Below are 17,838 nucleotides of genomic sequence, written 5' to 3' on the forward strand. Positions count from 1 at the left end.
ACATTTGTCACGTATTTCTCGTGTCATGGTTTTCATCTCTGTCATTTCGTTTATGACCTTCTCTGCATTAATTAGTCTAGCTGTCAATTCTTCCACTCTTTTTTCAAGATTTTTAGTTTCTTTGCGCTGGGTACGTAATTCCTCCTTTAGCTCTGAGAAGTTTGATGGACTGAAGCCTTCTTCTCTCATCTCGTCAAAGTCATTCTCTGACCAGCTTCGATCCGTTGCTGGTGATGAGCTGCGTTCCTTTGGAGGAGGAGATGTGCTCTTATTTTTTGAATTTCCAGCTTTTCTGCCCTGCTTTTTCCCCATCTTTGTGGTTTTATCTGCCTTTGGTCTTTGATACTGGTGACGTACTGATGGGGTTTTGGTGTGGGCGTCCTTACTGTTTGTTAGTTTTCTTTCTAACAGTCAGGACCGTCAACTGTAGGTCTGTTGGAGATTGGTTGAGGTCCACTCCAGACCCTGTTTGCCTGGGTATCAGCTGTGGAGGCTGCAGAAGATTGAATATTGCTGAACAGCGAGGGTTCCTGTCTGATTCTTGCTCTGGAAGCTTTGTCTCAGGGATGTACCCTGCCGTGTGAGGTGGGGGTGTCGGTCTGCAGCTAGTGGGGGATGTCTCCCAGTTAAGCTACTCAGGGGTCAGGGACCCACTTGAGCAGGCAGTCTGTCTGTTCTCAGATCTCAGCCTCCATGTTGGGAGATCCACTGCTCTCTTCAAAGCTGTCAGACAGTGTCTTTTACATCTGCAGAGGTTTCTGCTGCTTTTTGTTTACCTTAGCCCAGTCCCCAGAGGTGAAGTCTACAGAGACAGGCAGGCCTCCTTGAACTGCTGTGGGCTCCACCCAGTTCGAGCTTCCCTGTGGCTTTGTTTACTTAAGCCTCAGCAATGGCGGGGGCCCCCCTCCCCCAGCCTAGCTGCTGCCTTGCAGTTAGATCTCAGACTGCCCTGCTAGCAGTGAGGGAGGCTTCATGGGTGTGGGACCCTCCCAGCCAGGTGTGGGATATAATCTCCTGGTGCGCCCTTTACTAAGAGCCTTGGTAAAGCGCAGTATTAGGATGGGAGTTACCAGATTTTCCAGGTGTTGTGTGTCTCAGATTCCCTTGGCTTGGAAAAGGGATTCCCTTCCCCCTCACACTTCCCAGGTGAGGCGATGCCTCACCCTGCTTCAGCTCTTGCTGATTGGGCCACACCAGCTGACCAGCACCAATTATCCGGCACTCCCCAGTGAGATGAACCCTGTACCTCAGTTGAAAATGCAGAAATCACCCGTCTTCTGTGTCGCTTGTGCTGGGAGCTAGAGGCTGGAGCTGTTTCTATTCAGCCATCTTGCTCCAGGACCCCTGTTTGGTAATTTTTAATATTTTCTATCTGTTTGTTGAAATTCTCAGTTTGTTCTTGCATTGTTCTCCTGTCATTAATGAGCATCTTTATGACTATTATTTTGAATTCTCTCTGTGGGTAAATCACATAGCTCCACTTCACTTGGGTCAGTTTCAGATGTATCTTGTTCTTTTATTTAGGATATATTCATCTTTACTTTTTTTTTTTTTTTTTTGACCCTCTGTGTTGGTATCTGTACATGAGATAAAACAACTATCTCTCCAAGTCTTGTCAAATTGGCTCTTGTAGAAGTACCTCACCAGTCCATCTAGCCAGAGATATTAAGTTACCTCTCAAATCTATGTGTTTGTCCAGACTGCTATTTCTGTTTCTGGTGGCCCCTGGAGCTTAGGATATGTCATATCCTGTCAGTACTCTGAGAAAAGTAAGTTAGAATCCAGACTCCCTAGATGTAGCTGGAAAGGTTGGGGTGTTGAATTTATGTTCCAGTTTTTTCTCTCTTCACTTTGAAGCTTGGCATGGATATTTATCTCCCACTCTTTCTGCAGTAAGCCAGGGAGAGGATCTGTGGCAAATGGTTGAACTCATATTCAGGCTGCACTCTCTGATTCTGGGGAATTCGCTGCTGAAAGTGGGCCCATTGTATATTGACCATTTTCTTTTCTGTGGTTTAGGACCACTCATAAATGCAAATCCCCATTGGCTCCTAGAGCTGGATCATTAAGGAGACAGTAACTTGAGTGGGATATAGAAGTTGTGGCACTTGGTGCATGACCAAACTCCTTCCAAGAAGAATGAGTAGACCTGGATTTATTACTGGGTGAGCCAGAAGAAAGGCATATGAAGTTTCAAGCTTTGACTCTAGTTGTTGCTGAGGGCTGTTGTGTTTTTTTTCCCTGTTAACTCCCCAATGCAAGTTCATTAGAAGTCAGGCCATTAAGTGGCCACTGTCACTGTGTACGATAAGCCCCTTCTGAAGAGAAAATGGAAGCTGTATGTTCTCACCCTTTTCTGCATTGCTCCAAGGGGATGTAGCCCCTGAAAGTATTTGCATGCTCACTTAAAAACACTTCTTTATTCTGTGATCTATGGAATCTTGAATATGCCTGGTCCCTTTTCTTCCGCAGCTAAGAGGTTTAGAATGGAGTCCTTTGGGTGGTAGCTGTAAAAGCTGGGGCACTCAATGAAAGACATAAACCCCTTCCAGGAAGAAATAAAGACCTGCATATTTAGAGCCCCTTCTCTGCATTGCTTCTAGAGAATGAAGCCCCTGTAAGTGCTTACACATGTATATAAAATTGCCAGTTTTTTCTTTGGTCTAGGTAGACTCACATATACTTAGTACCCTCTGTTCCCAGAGGTAAGATGTTTAGGATGCAGTACCTTGGATAGAAGCTATAAAAGTGGGACACTCAATGTATGGACAAGCTCCTTCCAGGAAAAATTAATAGAACTGGAGTTAACACTGTGGTGAACTTGGAGAGAAGGCGCCAGAAGAGCCAGTGTGCTTCTCAGTCTGGTGATGGGTTAATATTTATCTGCCTCCTTAACTCCCTGATGCAAGTTAGTTGGAAGCCAAGCTGCCAACTAGCCACTGGAAAAGTATGCTATAAACTGTTTCTTGAGAGAAACAGGGCTGAATTTAAGCCCCATTCTCTGCACTGCTCCTGTGAGACCAAGACTCTGGAAATGCTTGCATACTTTTATAAAACACTGCCTTTTTCCTGTGGTCCACAGAGACATATAAGCCAATCCCCGCTGCTCCCAGAGCTGGAAGGTTTAGGATGCAGTCCCTTGGGTGAAATCTGTAAAAGTTGGGGTGCTCAGTGTGTGAACAAATTCCTTCCAGGATAGATGAATAGACCTGGAGTTATTGCTGGTGTGAACTGAGGGGAAAACTCAAGAAATACTGGCCTGCTTCTCAGACTGCCAGTGAGCTATTTGTTCCTTTAACTCCCTGAAGCAAGTTAGTTACAAGTCAGACTGCCAAGTAAACACTGGGAGAATGTGTCCCTTCTAGGGAGACAAAGGGCTACATTTTTTAAGCCTCTTTTCTGCACCTCTCCTGGGGCATGAAGCCATTGGACGTGCTTGCCTGCTTGAGTAACACCGATGCTTTTTCACTGTGGTCTAGCGAGACTCTTATGTCTAATCCTTTCTGCTCCCAGAATTGGTGAATTTAGTGTCAAACCAAGGAAAATCTTAGAGTTAGGATGTTATATGTGGGTCCAAATCCTCCTCTCCACAGGGAGAAGCTGGGTGTTGGGGATTCCGTTCAAGATTTTATGGCTCAGTGCCTGGGGAGAGTCTGTGTCTGAGTGTGCTTCAGCTTTTCCTACTCGTTTGATGTGGGTGTTTTCTCAGTTGCCTGGTGGGTAGAAGTCTCTCAACTGGTATCTAACTTTCTCTCAGAGGGAATTGATCTGTGAATAGATGGATTTTTTTTTTATATGTTTATATATTTTATATTTTATTTTTTTTTTTGGTGGATTCGTGGGTAAGAGGGAGAGGCAGGAGCTTCCTATTCTGCCATATTGCTGATGTCACCTTGATATTTTTTTTAATGAGTGGGATATATCATTTTGCTTGGGTTTCTTAAATTCAGGAAGTTTTTTGCAAAGATGGACTGGCTCAACCAGTTTTATATTGTGAACTGATGAAATGTTACTGGAGCAAAAAAATCAACCAAAAACCTATTTGCTTGAAATAGCTTATGTAAAAGATTTCATAGCTGCTATTTTTTGTACATATGTTGAATATTTTGAAAAATATTTCCAAAGATCACATGTTAGATGATGCACTTCCAATTGGAAATAAAGCTTGTGGCAAGGCAAAGGAAAATGACAAGAGCTGTCAGTTAATGCATGAAATTATATTTTCAGGGCATGAAATATAGTGTGCATAGATCAAAACCCAGCCCTCTCAAAAACAGAGTTTTCTGAAACTTGTATACAAATCTAATTGTCTTGTTTGAAAAGATACATAATCAGTTTGATTGTCTGAGGCATCAGCCATGTCTCTGCACAACCCATCTGATATTGCCTTCTTCAGACTGTCACATTCCATCAGAGGACTGAGTTTATTTTCTCTCCCATCAGCCTTGCCTCAGCCTTTATCCTGAGCAGATGCTCATTCTTAACACACTTATCTAGCACTCCTGTCAGTTTCAGTCACAGCAGAATTCATTTTTGTCATTTAGTGCTGTTGAATCTATTATCCAATCTAAGCCCCCCTCCCCAGATTCCAGGTTCTTATTTGAATATGGAAATTAGACACTGGTGAACACTATTGTTTTGAGCATCTGGTGAGTTTGGATTGCTTGATTAGGTTGCTGATTCAAATGCATCCAGAAGAAAGAGAAGAATTTCTAACATCTGACTCCTTTATTTCCTTCAAAGCCAGTCCTGTTGGCTTTTTGTGTACCTGTTACTTATTTTCAGGCATTTTAAAATAGTATAATTATGTTTGATTATTCAGGCCTTGACTGTTTAGCCTGTGGATACTTCATATCCTGATTCTCCTCATCTTTCCTCTCACTGTCTTCTTTGGGTCACAAACGTCCTCTCATCATAATATTTTCCAGTCTTTAAGCTTCTTAGAGGCAGGCACTACAACTTACTCATTTTTTTTTCTGTTGTGGGATAAAAAGTGGCCCCTAAAAGGATATGTCCACATCTTAATCCCTGGAACTTGAGAATGTTAATTTACTTGAAAAAAGGGCCTGTGCAGATATAATTAAGTATCCTGTGATGAACTCATCCTATAGTATCTACCTAGATTGGCCCTAAATCAAATGACTAGTGTCCTTGTAAGACACACGGGGGACAAAACTGACACAGAGGAGAAGATGATGTGATGATGGAGGCAGAGATTGGAGTGATATGGAGTGATATGGCCACAAGCCAAGGAAGCCGGCAACCACCAGAAACTAGAAGAGGCATGGAGTGAATTCTCCACTAGAGCCTCTGAGAGAGTGTGACCCTGCTGATGCTGACACTTCCCTTTCAGACTTTCAGCCTCCGTAACTATGCAAGAATAAATTTCTATTATTTTAAGAAACCCAGTTTGTGCTAATTCCTTATACCAGCCATAGGAAACTAAAGCACTCCTTAGCCGTGGCCCCTAGCACAGAATCTAACACATAGATTCTCAGCAAATTTTCCTACATTCATAAATGATTTGTGAGTAAAAGGTTGATAAAAATAGGACACTATTTAGTAAGAATAAGCCAGTTTTAGCTTATCCGTGTTTTCCCTGTTCACTCCCTTACTTAGGTTAGTAAAATATTCAAGGTTAGTAACAAGCTGATGTGCCTGAGCATGGCTACTGAAAAACTGGAAAATAAGATATCCTGCATTTTATTGCCTCATTCAGCAGTGAATGGTGAGAGTGATTTTCTAATGGAATGAGGAGATACAATGCCAATTTCATAGTAATTAAGGTTGTTTTTGGAAATGAGAGCCATCAAATCTTCCCTGGCAGCCACAGTCTCTATATTCTGAACATAGCAACTCTCTTGTTGTCTCGTATCTCTATCTGGGCAATTCTTGGCTACCCCACAGATGTGGCTTTAGAAGATCAAAATGTGTATTGTTGCTGAAATGGTCTAATATATATGGTGTTGCTACCAGTCAATTTCTGATCATTGTGGACCACAGAGAAGTCTGACCCTGCACACAACTCTTCAGCAGGGTAACAACTTGAGTTTGAAGTATGTATAGATGTGAACAGAAACACAGTCAGACAGTTTCTTCTAAAATTAAATGTGGAAATGATTTGAAGTCATTCAAATTACCTTGAGTTATTCAAAAAGAACAAACCATTATCCACCATGCTGGAAAACCTTGAAGGTTTTATTCTCAGTATCTTTACATTAATACAGATGCTTTTTATTTTGTGCTGAGAAAATCAATGTTACACATAATGTAACTTTAATATACAACATAGAAACTCATCCTAAATTAGTTACAACAAGGACCTACAAAAAACTTCATAGGAAAAAAAGTTACGTAATATTGCCACCGTATTTTTTTTTTTTTTTTTAGTAGACTGACCCTGTCAGACCCTGTCACCAATGCTTAGCTCTGTAAACAATGGTTATTTCCATGTTGTGGGAGAATTGTTAATAATAGGGGCACTAGAATCAGCCTAGAAAGTTCTAGCACATCACTATATACAGTCCTCAAAAATAATTTATCGTACTGTTTCTAAAAAAAGGTACTAAAGTTTTTCTCTTGCTCTGTTTCCATATTCTGGAGCTGCACATGAGCACTTTTGTCTAACAGTCTAAAAACACAAGAACTGAACTGCAATTCACAATCACAGAGATGAGGTGGTAGAGTCGAGGACTTCCCGCCCATTGCACACCGTTGGCACATACATGCTTGCAGAGGCTGGAAAACAAAGTGGGACAGAAAAGTTAGTCAAGTGGGACACAAAAATGGTGGCATGAAGGATACAACGGACTTTGGGGACTCAGGGGGAAAGGGTGGGAAGGAGGTGAGGGATAGAAGACTACAAGTTGGGGTTCAGTATATACTATCCAGGTGATGGGTGCACCAAAATATCACAGATCACCACTAAAGAACTTATTCATGTAACCAAATACCATCTATTCCCCAAAAACCCATGGAAATAAAAAATGTGAAAAAATAAAATTAAATTAAAAACTCATTTTAATTTAGCTTTGGAAAATGCTAAATGGTTAAAATGCTATTGTAGGTCAATTTCTAAATATGTTCTGCTCAAAATTAGTTTGCAGCCTGGAACATACCTCCACTAATGTTATACCTCTTGGCGGAGAATTTATAAATATAATCATTGTTGAAGGAAGTCACTTGCAAGTTGAAAATTAGCTTTGGTAATCTATAAACTGATTAAAATACAATGTGTAAAATCAAAAGCTCACTGTAATTTTTATAGGTTACTAAATTATTTACCGTTTTCAGTACCTTAATTAGTTTTGTTCTATCTATACAGGGATGAGCCTTATATAGTCCGTGAGTCATCTGTGAACTCCACTGCCTTAGAGAATGGTTTGATATATTTTCATTGTTCAAGTGGATAACTTCAGTAAAAACACTAGTAAGGGCTGGGTTGCTAAGAGCTTCAATTTCATAACAGGTCTCAGAAAAGATATTCCAAATGGATGGTGCCCTTGTTAATGACAAATAGTGACAACAGTGTTATGGTATGGCCCTGATGATGCTTTCCTTTCACACTTGTAGACTCCATAACTGTGAGAGAATAAATTTGCATTGTTTTAAGACACCCAGTTTGTGCTAATTCCTTATGCCAGTCATAGGAAACTACAGTACTTCCCAGCCATATTATATAGTATGGATTTATATTCATTCTTTTTATGGCACTCAGTTTTCTTAGATATAATTCTTAGCTATTAACTTGTTGTTGGTGAAGTTTTATTTCATGAGAAGTCTAGGTACAGATAAGTTATATATATTTCACCCTTAATGCTTTTTCTTTGCACTGAATGTGAACAAAAGCAAGGAGCCCCATTCTCCATGGAATGAAGCCATGTAGCCAAGAGAATAGGTTAAAGAGATGGTGTTCCATTACATTTAAGATATCTCTCATACAACTCCTTGGCCTGTCTATTTGTATATACTCTGACCAGTAGGAGCTGATCCTCTGGGGTACTTGATCACAGCTCAGATCAAATTGACCATCCATCTGTCCCATTCTTTAAAAGCATATCTCAAAGTTAACATGCAGATAAACTGGCTTCATGTTTGAATGTCCATGCTTGATAGTGGATATATAATTGACCCATACATTTTCATTATACCTAGGCAAAATTCCTATTAAGTTCCTTAAACAGGAGCAACTATTTATGAAATATGAGATTATATGGCATTCAGTGGGGGAGCATTCACTATACTTGGGGCACTGAAGTCTATCAGCAGGTCCACCACTAGGGAATCTACAGCCCCTCAATTTTATGTTGATTACTTGGCTAGGATGTAAGAAAATCTATGAAGTCAAGTTTGTATGGCTACCTCAAGTTACACTGGAGTCATGCGACATGCTAACTCTTTTGGAGATATTTTTTCATCTTATTAGGATCAGGTTCAATTTTCTTTACAATATGAGCCCATTAAAAGCTCTACAATGAAGAAATTGTTAACACAGTATGTGGCAGATAAATACTTGATGGAAAGTGGTCATAATCATAACTCCAAATGTGAGGGCTTTATTGTTTATAAATACTTTAATTAGAAAAATTATTTCCATATATTGTATCTAATTCCAGCTTCATCAAATGTAGGTAAGGTAAGAGAAAGGACAAGGCAAAGTGAGATTCAAAATAGGTTACTGGAAACCTAGGCGAGCACTCTAGGTCATTCAATATGTGCTTTTTCTGCAGCCTTTTGTATCCAGCTGCCTACTTGACATCTTCATGTGGATGTTTAAAAGCCACTTCAAAATCAGTGACCAAAGCTGAACTCTTGATTCCCTAACCCGTCTCCATTTAGCTTTCCTTTCCTCAGTGAATGGTTTTGCCATCTGGCCAATTGCCCAAACCAGAAATCTAAAATGTATGTTTCATTCCTTTTTGTTTCAACCTTGCCCCATGTCAAACCTATCATCAGTTTCAGTCAACTCTAAATTTATGTCTAACTAGTTCTCTTTGCATCTACCACCCTGGGCAACCCACCATGATGTTTCTCCTGATCATTGCAAGAGCTGCGCCACGGGCCTGTCTGTTTCCACTTTTGCTTTTTTGCAATATATTCTCTATACAGCAGTGAGAGTATTTTAAAATATAAGTCACCTATATATGCACTTCCAGTGGCTTCCCTGTGTGCTCTAACTCTTTACTCTGGCTTATAAATCCCATCATAATTTGGACCATGTCTCTCTTTTTGTGTTCACCTCATTCCAAATTTTCTTTCCTTCTTTTTGCTTTTGTTCTCAAACACAGCAAGTCTATTTCTCAACTTTCTGCCCTTGCAGTAGCCTTTGCCTCTCTAGGAATGCTCTTCCCTCTGATCTACTCATGTCTGGCTCCTCCTTGTCATCCACATCTGAAATGTTACCTCAGAAAGGTAGTCATCAGCCCACTTAATTTAAAATAATAGCCAATCAGTTACTGTCACATCACCCAGTTTTGAAACTCAGCCTAGCCCAGTTGTTGCTGCCTGAGTTTTTTCTTGCTTATTATTATTTTTGGTGTATCATCCTATACCCTTGACTAGAAAATATGCCAGGGTTTTACTTATCTGTTTCATTATTTTATCCCTAGTGCTGGTCATGGAATAGACTGTCTATAAATATTTCCTGAATGATCATATAAATGTTTGCATTTCAAAGAATCAGGAAACCAATGGAAGTTTCAAGAAGGAAATAATCTTTTAAACTAAAGAAATGACCAGCAAAGTGAGGCCTATGGGCAGTCTTATTTTGAGACAGGTGGGCTTTTGCTTCTCAAGCCACATTATGACAATGACTATCAACTACCCTTGCCAAGAGAACTGACTCAGGTTGTGAGCTCCCCATTCAGGCATGCTGCCTTTGACATTTTAACTAATCTCTTTATCTTTTCCAGGATCAAGTTGTATTATTTCTGTGCAGGATAAAAATGCAATTTTAGCGATTGAAGAGGAGTAATGTGTCACAGGGATAAGTCTAGCAGAACTAAGGCCTGAGATTCAAATACCCCCTCTTAAGTTTGTATCTGAAACCTACTCTGATGTTCCCTGTTCTCTTATGGAACTTGATGTAATGCTATTCTTTGGAGTGTACTCGTATAGTCGGCTTGCCTATTGCATTCTAATTTCTTGAAAATTAGGTAGCTCTTGCCTAGGTAAGAAGGACAGAGTCTGCAAAAGATAGCTGCATGGAAAATCCTCAAGTTCTAATATAAAATAGTCATCTACTATGACCCCATGGACATCATTATGGAAGTTAACAGCACAGCTTTGTTTCATCTACCCCCTTCATAGGACATTCAAAGGAGCAACCTACGTCAGAATGTCTAAACTCTTTGAGAGGAAGATAATACAAATTCAAAGTCTTCTTACAAGAAATAGCAACAGCAAAACCCACAAGACTCTTTCTGCAACTCCTTTTCCCCTAAATACTTTTAATCTGTCGAAGGGAACTCTAACTTGTATTTTTCTGCTTCTCTTTTATTACTTCATCGGTAGCTTCTGCTGGTGCATTTTATTATGAAAAAAGTTCTCATTTTTGCACATGCTGTTGAATATAGTAAGGAAAATTATTGTTTTGTTGAGCTTACTATCTCAATTACTTTGCTTTTCATAAATATTTTACATATGCTTCCCATATTAGCCCATCTGTTATTCACCAAGGTAGTAAAATAGGTGGAAGGGCAAAGTACTATCATTTGTGTGTGTATGTTTGTGAGGAGCTTTTTCTATTATTCTGATGAAATACTCATGGGATTTTTAATGGCATAAGTTTAGCCCATTCTCTTAAGTGTGGTTAAGCAGATTTCTATAATCATCCTTTCTACCAGACATAAGAGGCATGTAGCCTTATTTCTGGCTTTCCTGGGACTTGGGGTAAGTAGCAACTATTGGATCCTCTAGGATAAGGTGTGCTTTTGCCATTCAAAGTGAAAATTTAAGGCAAATGGAAAAGGACCTTATAAATTCCACTATTGATCACAAAAGGGTAATTCACTGCTATCAAAAGGCATATTTTGCTTTACAAACTGGTGAAACATTGAAGATCAGTGTAACCAAGTGGCAGCTTTGTCTTGCTCTGTGAAATCCACTTCTCTTCCACCAGTAATGCATGGGCTAGGCAGACTTTGGAGAAAATTATTGTATTTTTTCAGGTAATTAGACCCTCAATCAATGCTAAATGTATTTATTTAATAGATTTTTATGGATGCCAAGTCTGTTAGTCAATTTCGTGGCTGAGACTGGTTGCTGAGAATCAGTATTACTTTAGCAGTGCTACTTTGCATCAGTCTCAGAAAAAAAAATAAACATTTCAACAGAACAGGCATTCCAGTTTGCTTCATCTGTTCCATTTCCTTGCTTCTGATGACCCCAAATAATTTTTTCCCAGGAAGTCTGTTTGTTTAGATATTTTACTATTATGGTTGTGAAATCCAGTTTCCACCAGCTGTTTGTTTTCTTGTGTCCTGCTTTGTCATTGAATCTGTTTTCTTACTCATCATCTTAATTTTACTTGTGCTAGGGTCCGTTGGTTCCATTTCAGGAGAACTGTATCTGGTAATTGATTAATAGATGTTATCTGGGCAGATGATGACACGACTACTACCCATTGGCTTTGTATTCTGGTTGTGTCAGAGATTTCACAGTGGAAGGCAAATAATTCATTATTAAGAAATATAGACTGGGCCTAGTGCAGTGGGTTGGGCCTGTAATCTCTGCAACTTGGGAGGCCAAAGTAGGAGGATCATTTGAGGCCAGTCAGGAGTTTGAGACCAGTCTGGGCAAGACCCCATCTCTAAAAAAATTTAGGTGGGCAGGATGGCATGTGCCTCAGGTGCTGAGGTGGGAAGATCACTTGAGCTGAGGAGTTTGAGGCTTCAGTGAGCTAGGATCATGTCACTGCACTGCAGCCTGGGTGACAGAATGAGACCCTGTCTGTCAAAAAAGGTCTCTTCAAAAAAAAAAAAAAAAAGAGGCCGGGCGTGTTGGTTCATTCCTGTAATCCCAGCACTTCTGGAGGCCAAGGCAGGTGGATCACGAGGTCAGGAGATGGAGACCATCCTGGCTAACACGGTGAAACCCCGTCTCTACTGAAAATACAAAAAATTAGCCGGGCGTGGTGGTGGGCGCCTGTAGTCCCAGCTATTTGGGAGGCTGAGGCAGGAGAATGGTGTGAACCTGGGAGGCGGAGCTTGCAGTGAGCTGAGATTGTGCCACTGCACTCCAGCCTGGGCAACAGAGCGAGACTCCATTTCAAAAAAAAAAGAAGAAAAAAAATATAGACTGAATTCTCAGTGACTGCTTTCTCTTTATGACCCAAGTAATGGTTTTAAATTGTTAACAGTAGATTTAAGATCATCATATTCATTATGCTATAGGATAAAAATCTGCAAATCCAAGATTTAGTTTCCAAATGGGGAGGTAGAACTGTATGAAAGTAATGACTTCTTCATTCAATGATTCTTTTCTTGTGAGACAAGATTTATGGAAAAAGAAGATATGTCATGACCCTTTTTAATGACCCATTACCTTACCAACAGAAATAGCACTTGGTCTTAGTCCATTTTCTGTTTCTGTGACAGAATATCACTTACTAGATAATTTATAAAGAATAAACATTTATTTAGCTCATAGTTCTGAAGGCTGGAAAGTCCAAGGGCATGGCACTGGGCATCTGGTGAGTGCCTTCCTGCTGTCTCAGGACATGGTGAGAGGCATCACATGGTGAGATAGAGTAAGTATCTAGTTCAGGTCTCTCTTTGTCTCCTGTTACAGCCATCAGTCCCACCATGGGGGCCCCACCCTGATCACCTTGTTTAATCCTAATTACCTTCCAAAGACACCACCTCCAATCAGGATACGAATTTGGAGATTAAGTTTCCAACACATGAAATTTGGAGGAAACATTCAAACCATCAGTCTTCAACTAAATACTTCCCTCCATTTTTGCCATATCATGTCACTTTAAAACATGTTCTTGGCCAGGCACAGTGACTCATGCCTGTAATCCCAGCACTTTGGGAGGATGAGGCGGGTGGATCACGAGGTCAGGAGATTGAGACCATCCTGGCTAACATGGTGAAACCCCATCTTTACTAAAAGTACAAAAAATTAGCCGGGCATGGTTGTGGGCGCCTGTAGTCTCAGATACTTGGAGGCTGAGGCAGGAGAATGGAGTGAACCCGGGAGGCAGAGCTTGTAGTGAGCCGAGATTTTGCCACTGCACTCCAGCCTGGGGGACAGAGTGAGATTCCATCTCAAAAAATAAAATAAAATAAAATAAAATTTGTTCTCTTCTCCTTCCCTCAAAAGTATGAAGAGGGATGCCCAATAAATATTGATAAATGAAAAGGTTCATTTTTCTGTGCTTTTCTACCAATTCTGCATTCTTTTCACTATCTTAGTTGGCCAACATCACTGGTTTCTCCTCTTTTCTATCAAAATATGTTTTCAAACAAGGATCAGAAACGTATTCACCCTGAGGCTCAGATAACTAATATGAGTTGCATGTGCTACTATGCCTAGGGACAAAAGTCTAAACCAAAAGTGTTAAACTCTAGTAAAATTAGTTTTAGTCTCCTTTCTAGTGGAACTAACACTGTTAGTGTCACCATTAAATTATGTACAGTATCAGAACACTTTATTAGCTTCTACTGCTGTCTCTCACTCTGGTCTAAACCACCATCATTTGGACTATGCCTCCTAAATGATCTCTTTGACTGCTCCCTTTTATTTTGCCCACACAGCCAAAATTTATGCTTTTAAAGTCAGGTCATACCACAACTCTGATGAAACCCTTCTAGTGCTTTCTCATTTCTTTCAATCAAAGAGCAAATATCCTTATAATGACCTACATGATCTACTTCCTCTCTGCTCTCCTCTTATTTTCACCTTTATTCACCTTCCTCTACCAAATTCAAACCTAACTTGCTTGGCCAGGTTACTACGTAGTGTCATTATGGGACTCCATGAACATTATGAGACTACATGAACAAGTCTGTACCCAGGCTGATAGAACGAGATGCCATCAGGTATAGAGCTGAAAAGTAAGCTTTTAACTTAAAAAAAAAAACAAAAAACAAACAAAAAAAACATTGAATTTGCAGATGCTAACATTCTCATTGTCAGAATAGTCTATGAACTGAATTTTGTAACTGAGCTGAGGCAGCAAATCCAGGGAGGCCAGAGGAGCCATACAGCAGCTTTTATAACTGCTGTATACCAAAATACAGCAGTTACCAAATTCCTAAAGTATCTCCAGTTACCAGATTCCTAAAGTATCTAGTAGATAGGGCCCTAGTTTTCTCATCTAGAAATGTGATTATTAGAATAAATGTTCCAAAGTGGCCCTCCCAGCTCTGACACTTGTGGTCACTGTTATTATAGAAGGTGGGCTATATTTACTTGGGGAAAACCTAGCAACATATTAGAGATAAAGAGAAAATGATTGAAGGGATGGAAAAAAGCAGTTGTGAGACAAACACAATGACAGTGTTAAACAGAAGAAAGAGGAACTAAACATCAATTCCCTAATACATGTAGAGTTACCTATTGTAGCTAGAGACTCTATTCTTCCATTGACAATGACAAAGGGAGAAAAAGGGGATGGAATGAGATTCTCAGGAGTGCTGTGGACTTTCTTTTTTTAACTTTTATTTTAGGTTTGGGGGTACATGTCTGTTACATAGGTAAAAGCATGTCACAGGGGTTTGCTATACAGATTTCAAGTGATGAAATAAGCCCAGTACCCAATAGTTATCTTTTCTGTGGACGGGTTTTTTTTTGTTTGTTTTGTTTTTGTTTTTTTTTTTTGTGGAGGGCAATGGAGTCTTGCTGTCTCCCAGGCTGGAGTGCAGTGGCATGATCTTGGCTCACTGCAGCCTCCACCTCCTGGGTTCAAGCAATTCTCCTGTCTCAGCCTCATGAGTAGCTGGGATTACAGGTGCGCTCCACCATGCCTGGCTAATTTTTGTATTTTTTTAGTAGAGATGGGGTTTCGCCATATTGGCCACGCTGGTCTCGAACTGCTGACCTCAGGTGATCCACCTGCCTCGGCCTTCCAAAGTGCTGGGACTACAGGCATGAGTCACTGTGCCTGGCCTCTTTTCTGTGAAATTTCTAAAGGGAAAAATAGATTAACATTTATCTGGTTTGGATGCTTTGGGTATATTCTCCATGAAAGCAGCTGGCTTGACTTGCTGAATACTCTAGTTCTTCCTGCACTGCCCATTGAAGATTTATGTGTATGAGATACCTGTGGCAAGAAAGACCATCAATTCAGTCTGTATTGCTAAATACTTTGCTACTTTTCCTGGTCAGGCTAGTACATAGTGTCATGTGGGGCTCCCTGAACTTAGAGTACAGGCACATGATGCTGTTTTTCGGGAGTTGAACTGTAGAGAAGAAGCTTGGGCATTACGTGTTATGCTTTTATTTTATAAAGTCATATTCAGACTTCAACAATGGCTTGCCCCCTGTTAACTAGGCCATTGCCCCTTTTTAACTAGGCCAAAGTCTGGTCTCATGTGCTTGCTTTCTGTGGTTGTAGCTGTGTGGAAAATGATGCCATGACTCTAGAAGAGTGTTCACTTAATCTTTTTATACCATCACTTTCTTTTTATAATGTGAAGAAACTTTGTGATAATAAGTAATTGTATTAATTGAACGGCTCACACATTACCACCTAAACAAGTGACTTTCTTGGCAGAGAAAATCAATCTCCATATCCCTACAACTCCTTGGGAACCAAAATCTGGGCATCATTACGTAGTTGAAGTTTCTGGACTGATTTTCATGATAATGACATACATACATCTGAACGATTGCCATGAGCAAGAGACACAAATCCTTATAGGACCGAGTCTGGGTACATAATAGGTCTGAAGACTATGGGGCACACTTCATTTTTCACCTCTCTCTCCACAGTCTATGCTGATACAAAATCATATTAGTGTCAATATTCTCACCTGCATGACTGCTATAGGGTTTTATGCTATGTAACTTCGTGTGTACTTCCAGCTTTTCTCTTTAAATATTATGCAGTTCTACTTACATTCCCAACATATGTTATTGATTGCCTGTCCTTAGGAACTAGCTCTGGGAATCCCTTTTGCTTCTAGAGCAGAAGAGAATAAAAATGACCTCTTTTTCATCCAGACACAAAGGATATTTGCTTATGTGTGTGGGTGTGGGAGTAGAATTAAAAGTACGAGTTTAGGATTTCAAGGTCTCTGAGTTATATTGCCATTAGAAAGAGCATGCCCACTTTTAGTAAATGTTTTCTGAGTGGCCAGGTTCTTCTATGCTGGAAATGCCTTCCCTGAAAGTTCCAGAGGGAGCCTGGGAAATCACTGCATGGGGATATGGCCATTGGCATTATGAAGCAAAGGGTGGAAATTCAGAATGCCACTCTGTCTCTGAAACCCTGCTTCCTCTTGATGGGCTAGAGAACCTCCCTGCACTGACTGCACTATCAGTGGATGAAGTAGACAAGGATGGTTTGGGTAGAGGTTCTCAAAATATTTCCCTTGGACCACTTCTATTGAAACAACTGGGGTATCTGTTATAAGCCAGATTTCTGGCCTTTGCCCCAGACCACATGAATCAGAATATCTACGGGTGGGACCAGGGCATCTCCATTTCAAAGGAGTTATTTTTCATACACAAATATCTGGGAATCATTGATCCATGGGTATTCTTAATGGAGAAAAATTGAGGTTTCATTTTTTTTTTTACTCTTCTACTATCTACAGTTAATTAGGCACAACTTTAATTGTACTCTTACACATAGCAATATGTAAAACTTTTCAGTTTTCCAAGATGTTGTTAACCATGTTCATTCTTTCATGTCTGCTACTGAGTTTGGTCATGCTTTTCCAGTTTTTTTGGAGCAACCAGTCAGCTTTAAAAATTCAATACCAATACTCTTTCTGCTATCAACCACCTTGGCTGCCATCAGGAGGCTCTCCTAGGTTCCAAAGTAATGTGGTATTTCTCCTACTTTCTTGCCAGAGAACTAACTTGGAATTGATACGGTTGTACTTTCCAGTTGGGGTGACTTCTTGGTATCTACAGGATTGTGTCAAGTCACTGTAATTCTTGATAAGATGCAGTACTGGATTAATTGGGGATTTGGAAAGTGTGGCATAATTAAAATGGTCACAGACTCTTTGAGAGGTGGGGTCTATGCACCTCCCTTTGAATCTGAGCTTTGATAAGTAAGTATGGTACCAATTATGCTATACCAGTTTCCTGGCCAAGCCAGGTTTTACTTCCTTTTTTCATGGAATATGCTCTTTAGGAGCCAGCATGGACAGGCTTCCTGCCAGGATGCCAGGAATAAGAGTGAAAGCATCATGGCTCTTCCAGATCAGCTCCGTCTCTGCTTAAAACCATGGAAGAACCTCAGCCTCATGGAGCAGGTGAACCAAGCCCTGTCTGAATTCCTGACTTGTAAACTGTGAGAGATAATAATAAAAAGAGGTATTGTTTTAAGCCTTTAAGTTATGGAGACATTTGTTATACAGGAATAGATAAAGTGGAGGAAACGAGATAACCCTATTTCCGTATTAGCTTACTCTCATCTCTACAGTGGGTTGTTTTTACCTCTGAAGAGAAAGTCAGCAAACCAGCAGCAATATTAACAATCGCCCAATGAAATAAAGTGCTAACATTATACTCACTGGAAGAACATAAATCGTGTACAACCCAAGAAAAACATATGCTTTATCTAATGAACTCAGAGCAGTTTAAGGAATGTTCTTGATTTCTAAAGCAACATACTTCCTAGTATTTAGGAGGGAAATGGATATAAATTGAACTGAA

General features: G+C 40.1%; 1 protein-coding gene across 1 annotated transcript in view; it reads right to left on the reverse strand.

Moving 5' to 3' along the window:
- Positions 1-6,179: 6,179 nt before the first annotated feature.
- Positions 6,180-17,838, reverse strand: part of GRM3 (glutamate metabotropic receptor 3) — a 229,502-nt gene continuing 217,843 nt past the window's right edge. The window contains exon 7 of the mRNA XM_017851820.1: positions 6,180-6,738. Within this exon, the coding sequence (XP_017707309.1) occupies positions 6,665-6,738 (74 nt within the window). The 3' untranslated portion in view covers positions 6,180-6,664. The remainder of the gene's footprint in view (positions 6,739-17,838) is intronic.

Source organism: Rhinopithecus bieti, unplaced genomic scaffold, assembly GCF_001698545.2.
Source record: "Rhinopithecus bieti isolate Rb0 unplaced genomic scaffold, ASM169854v2 scaffold_1558, whole genome shotgun sequence".
Lineage (NCBI taxonomy): Eukaryota > Metazoa > Chordata > Mammalia > Primates > Cercopithecidae > Rhinopithecus > Rhinopithecus bieti.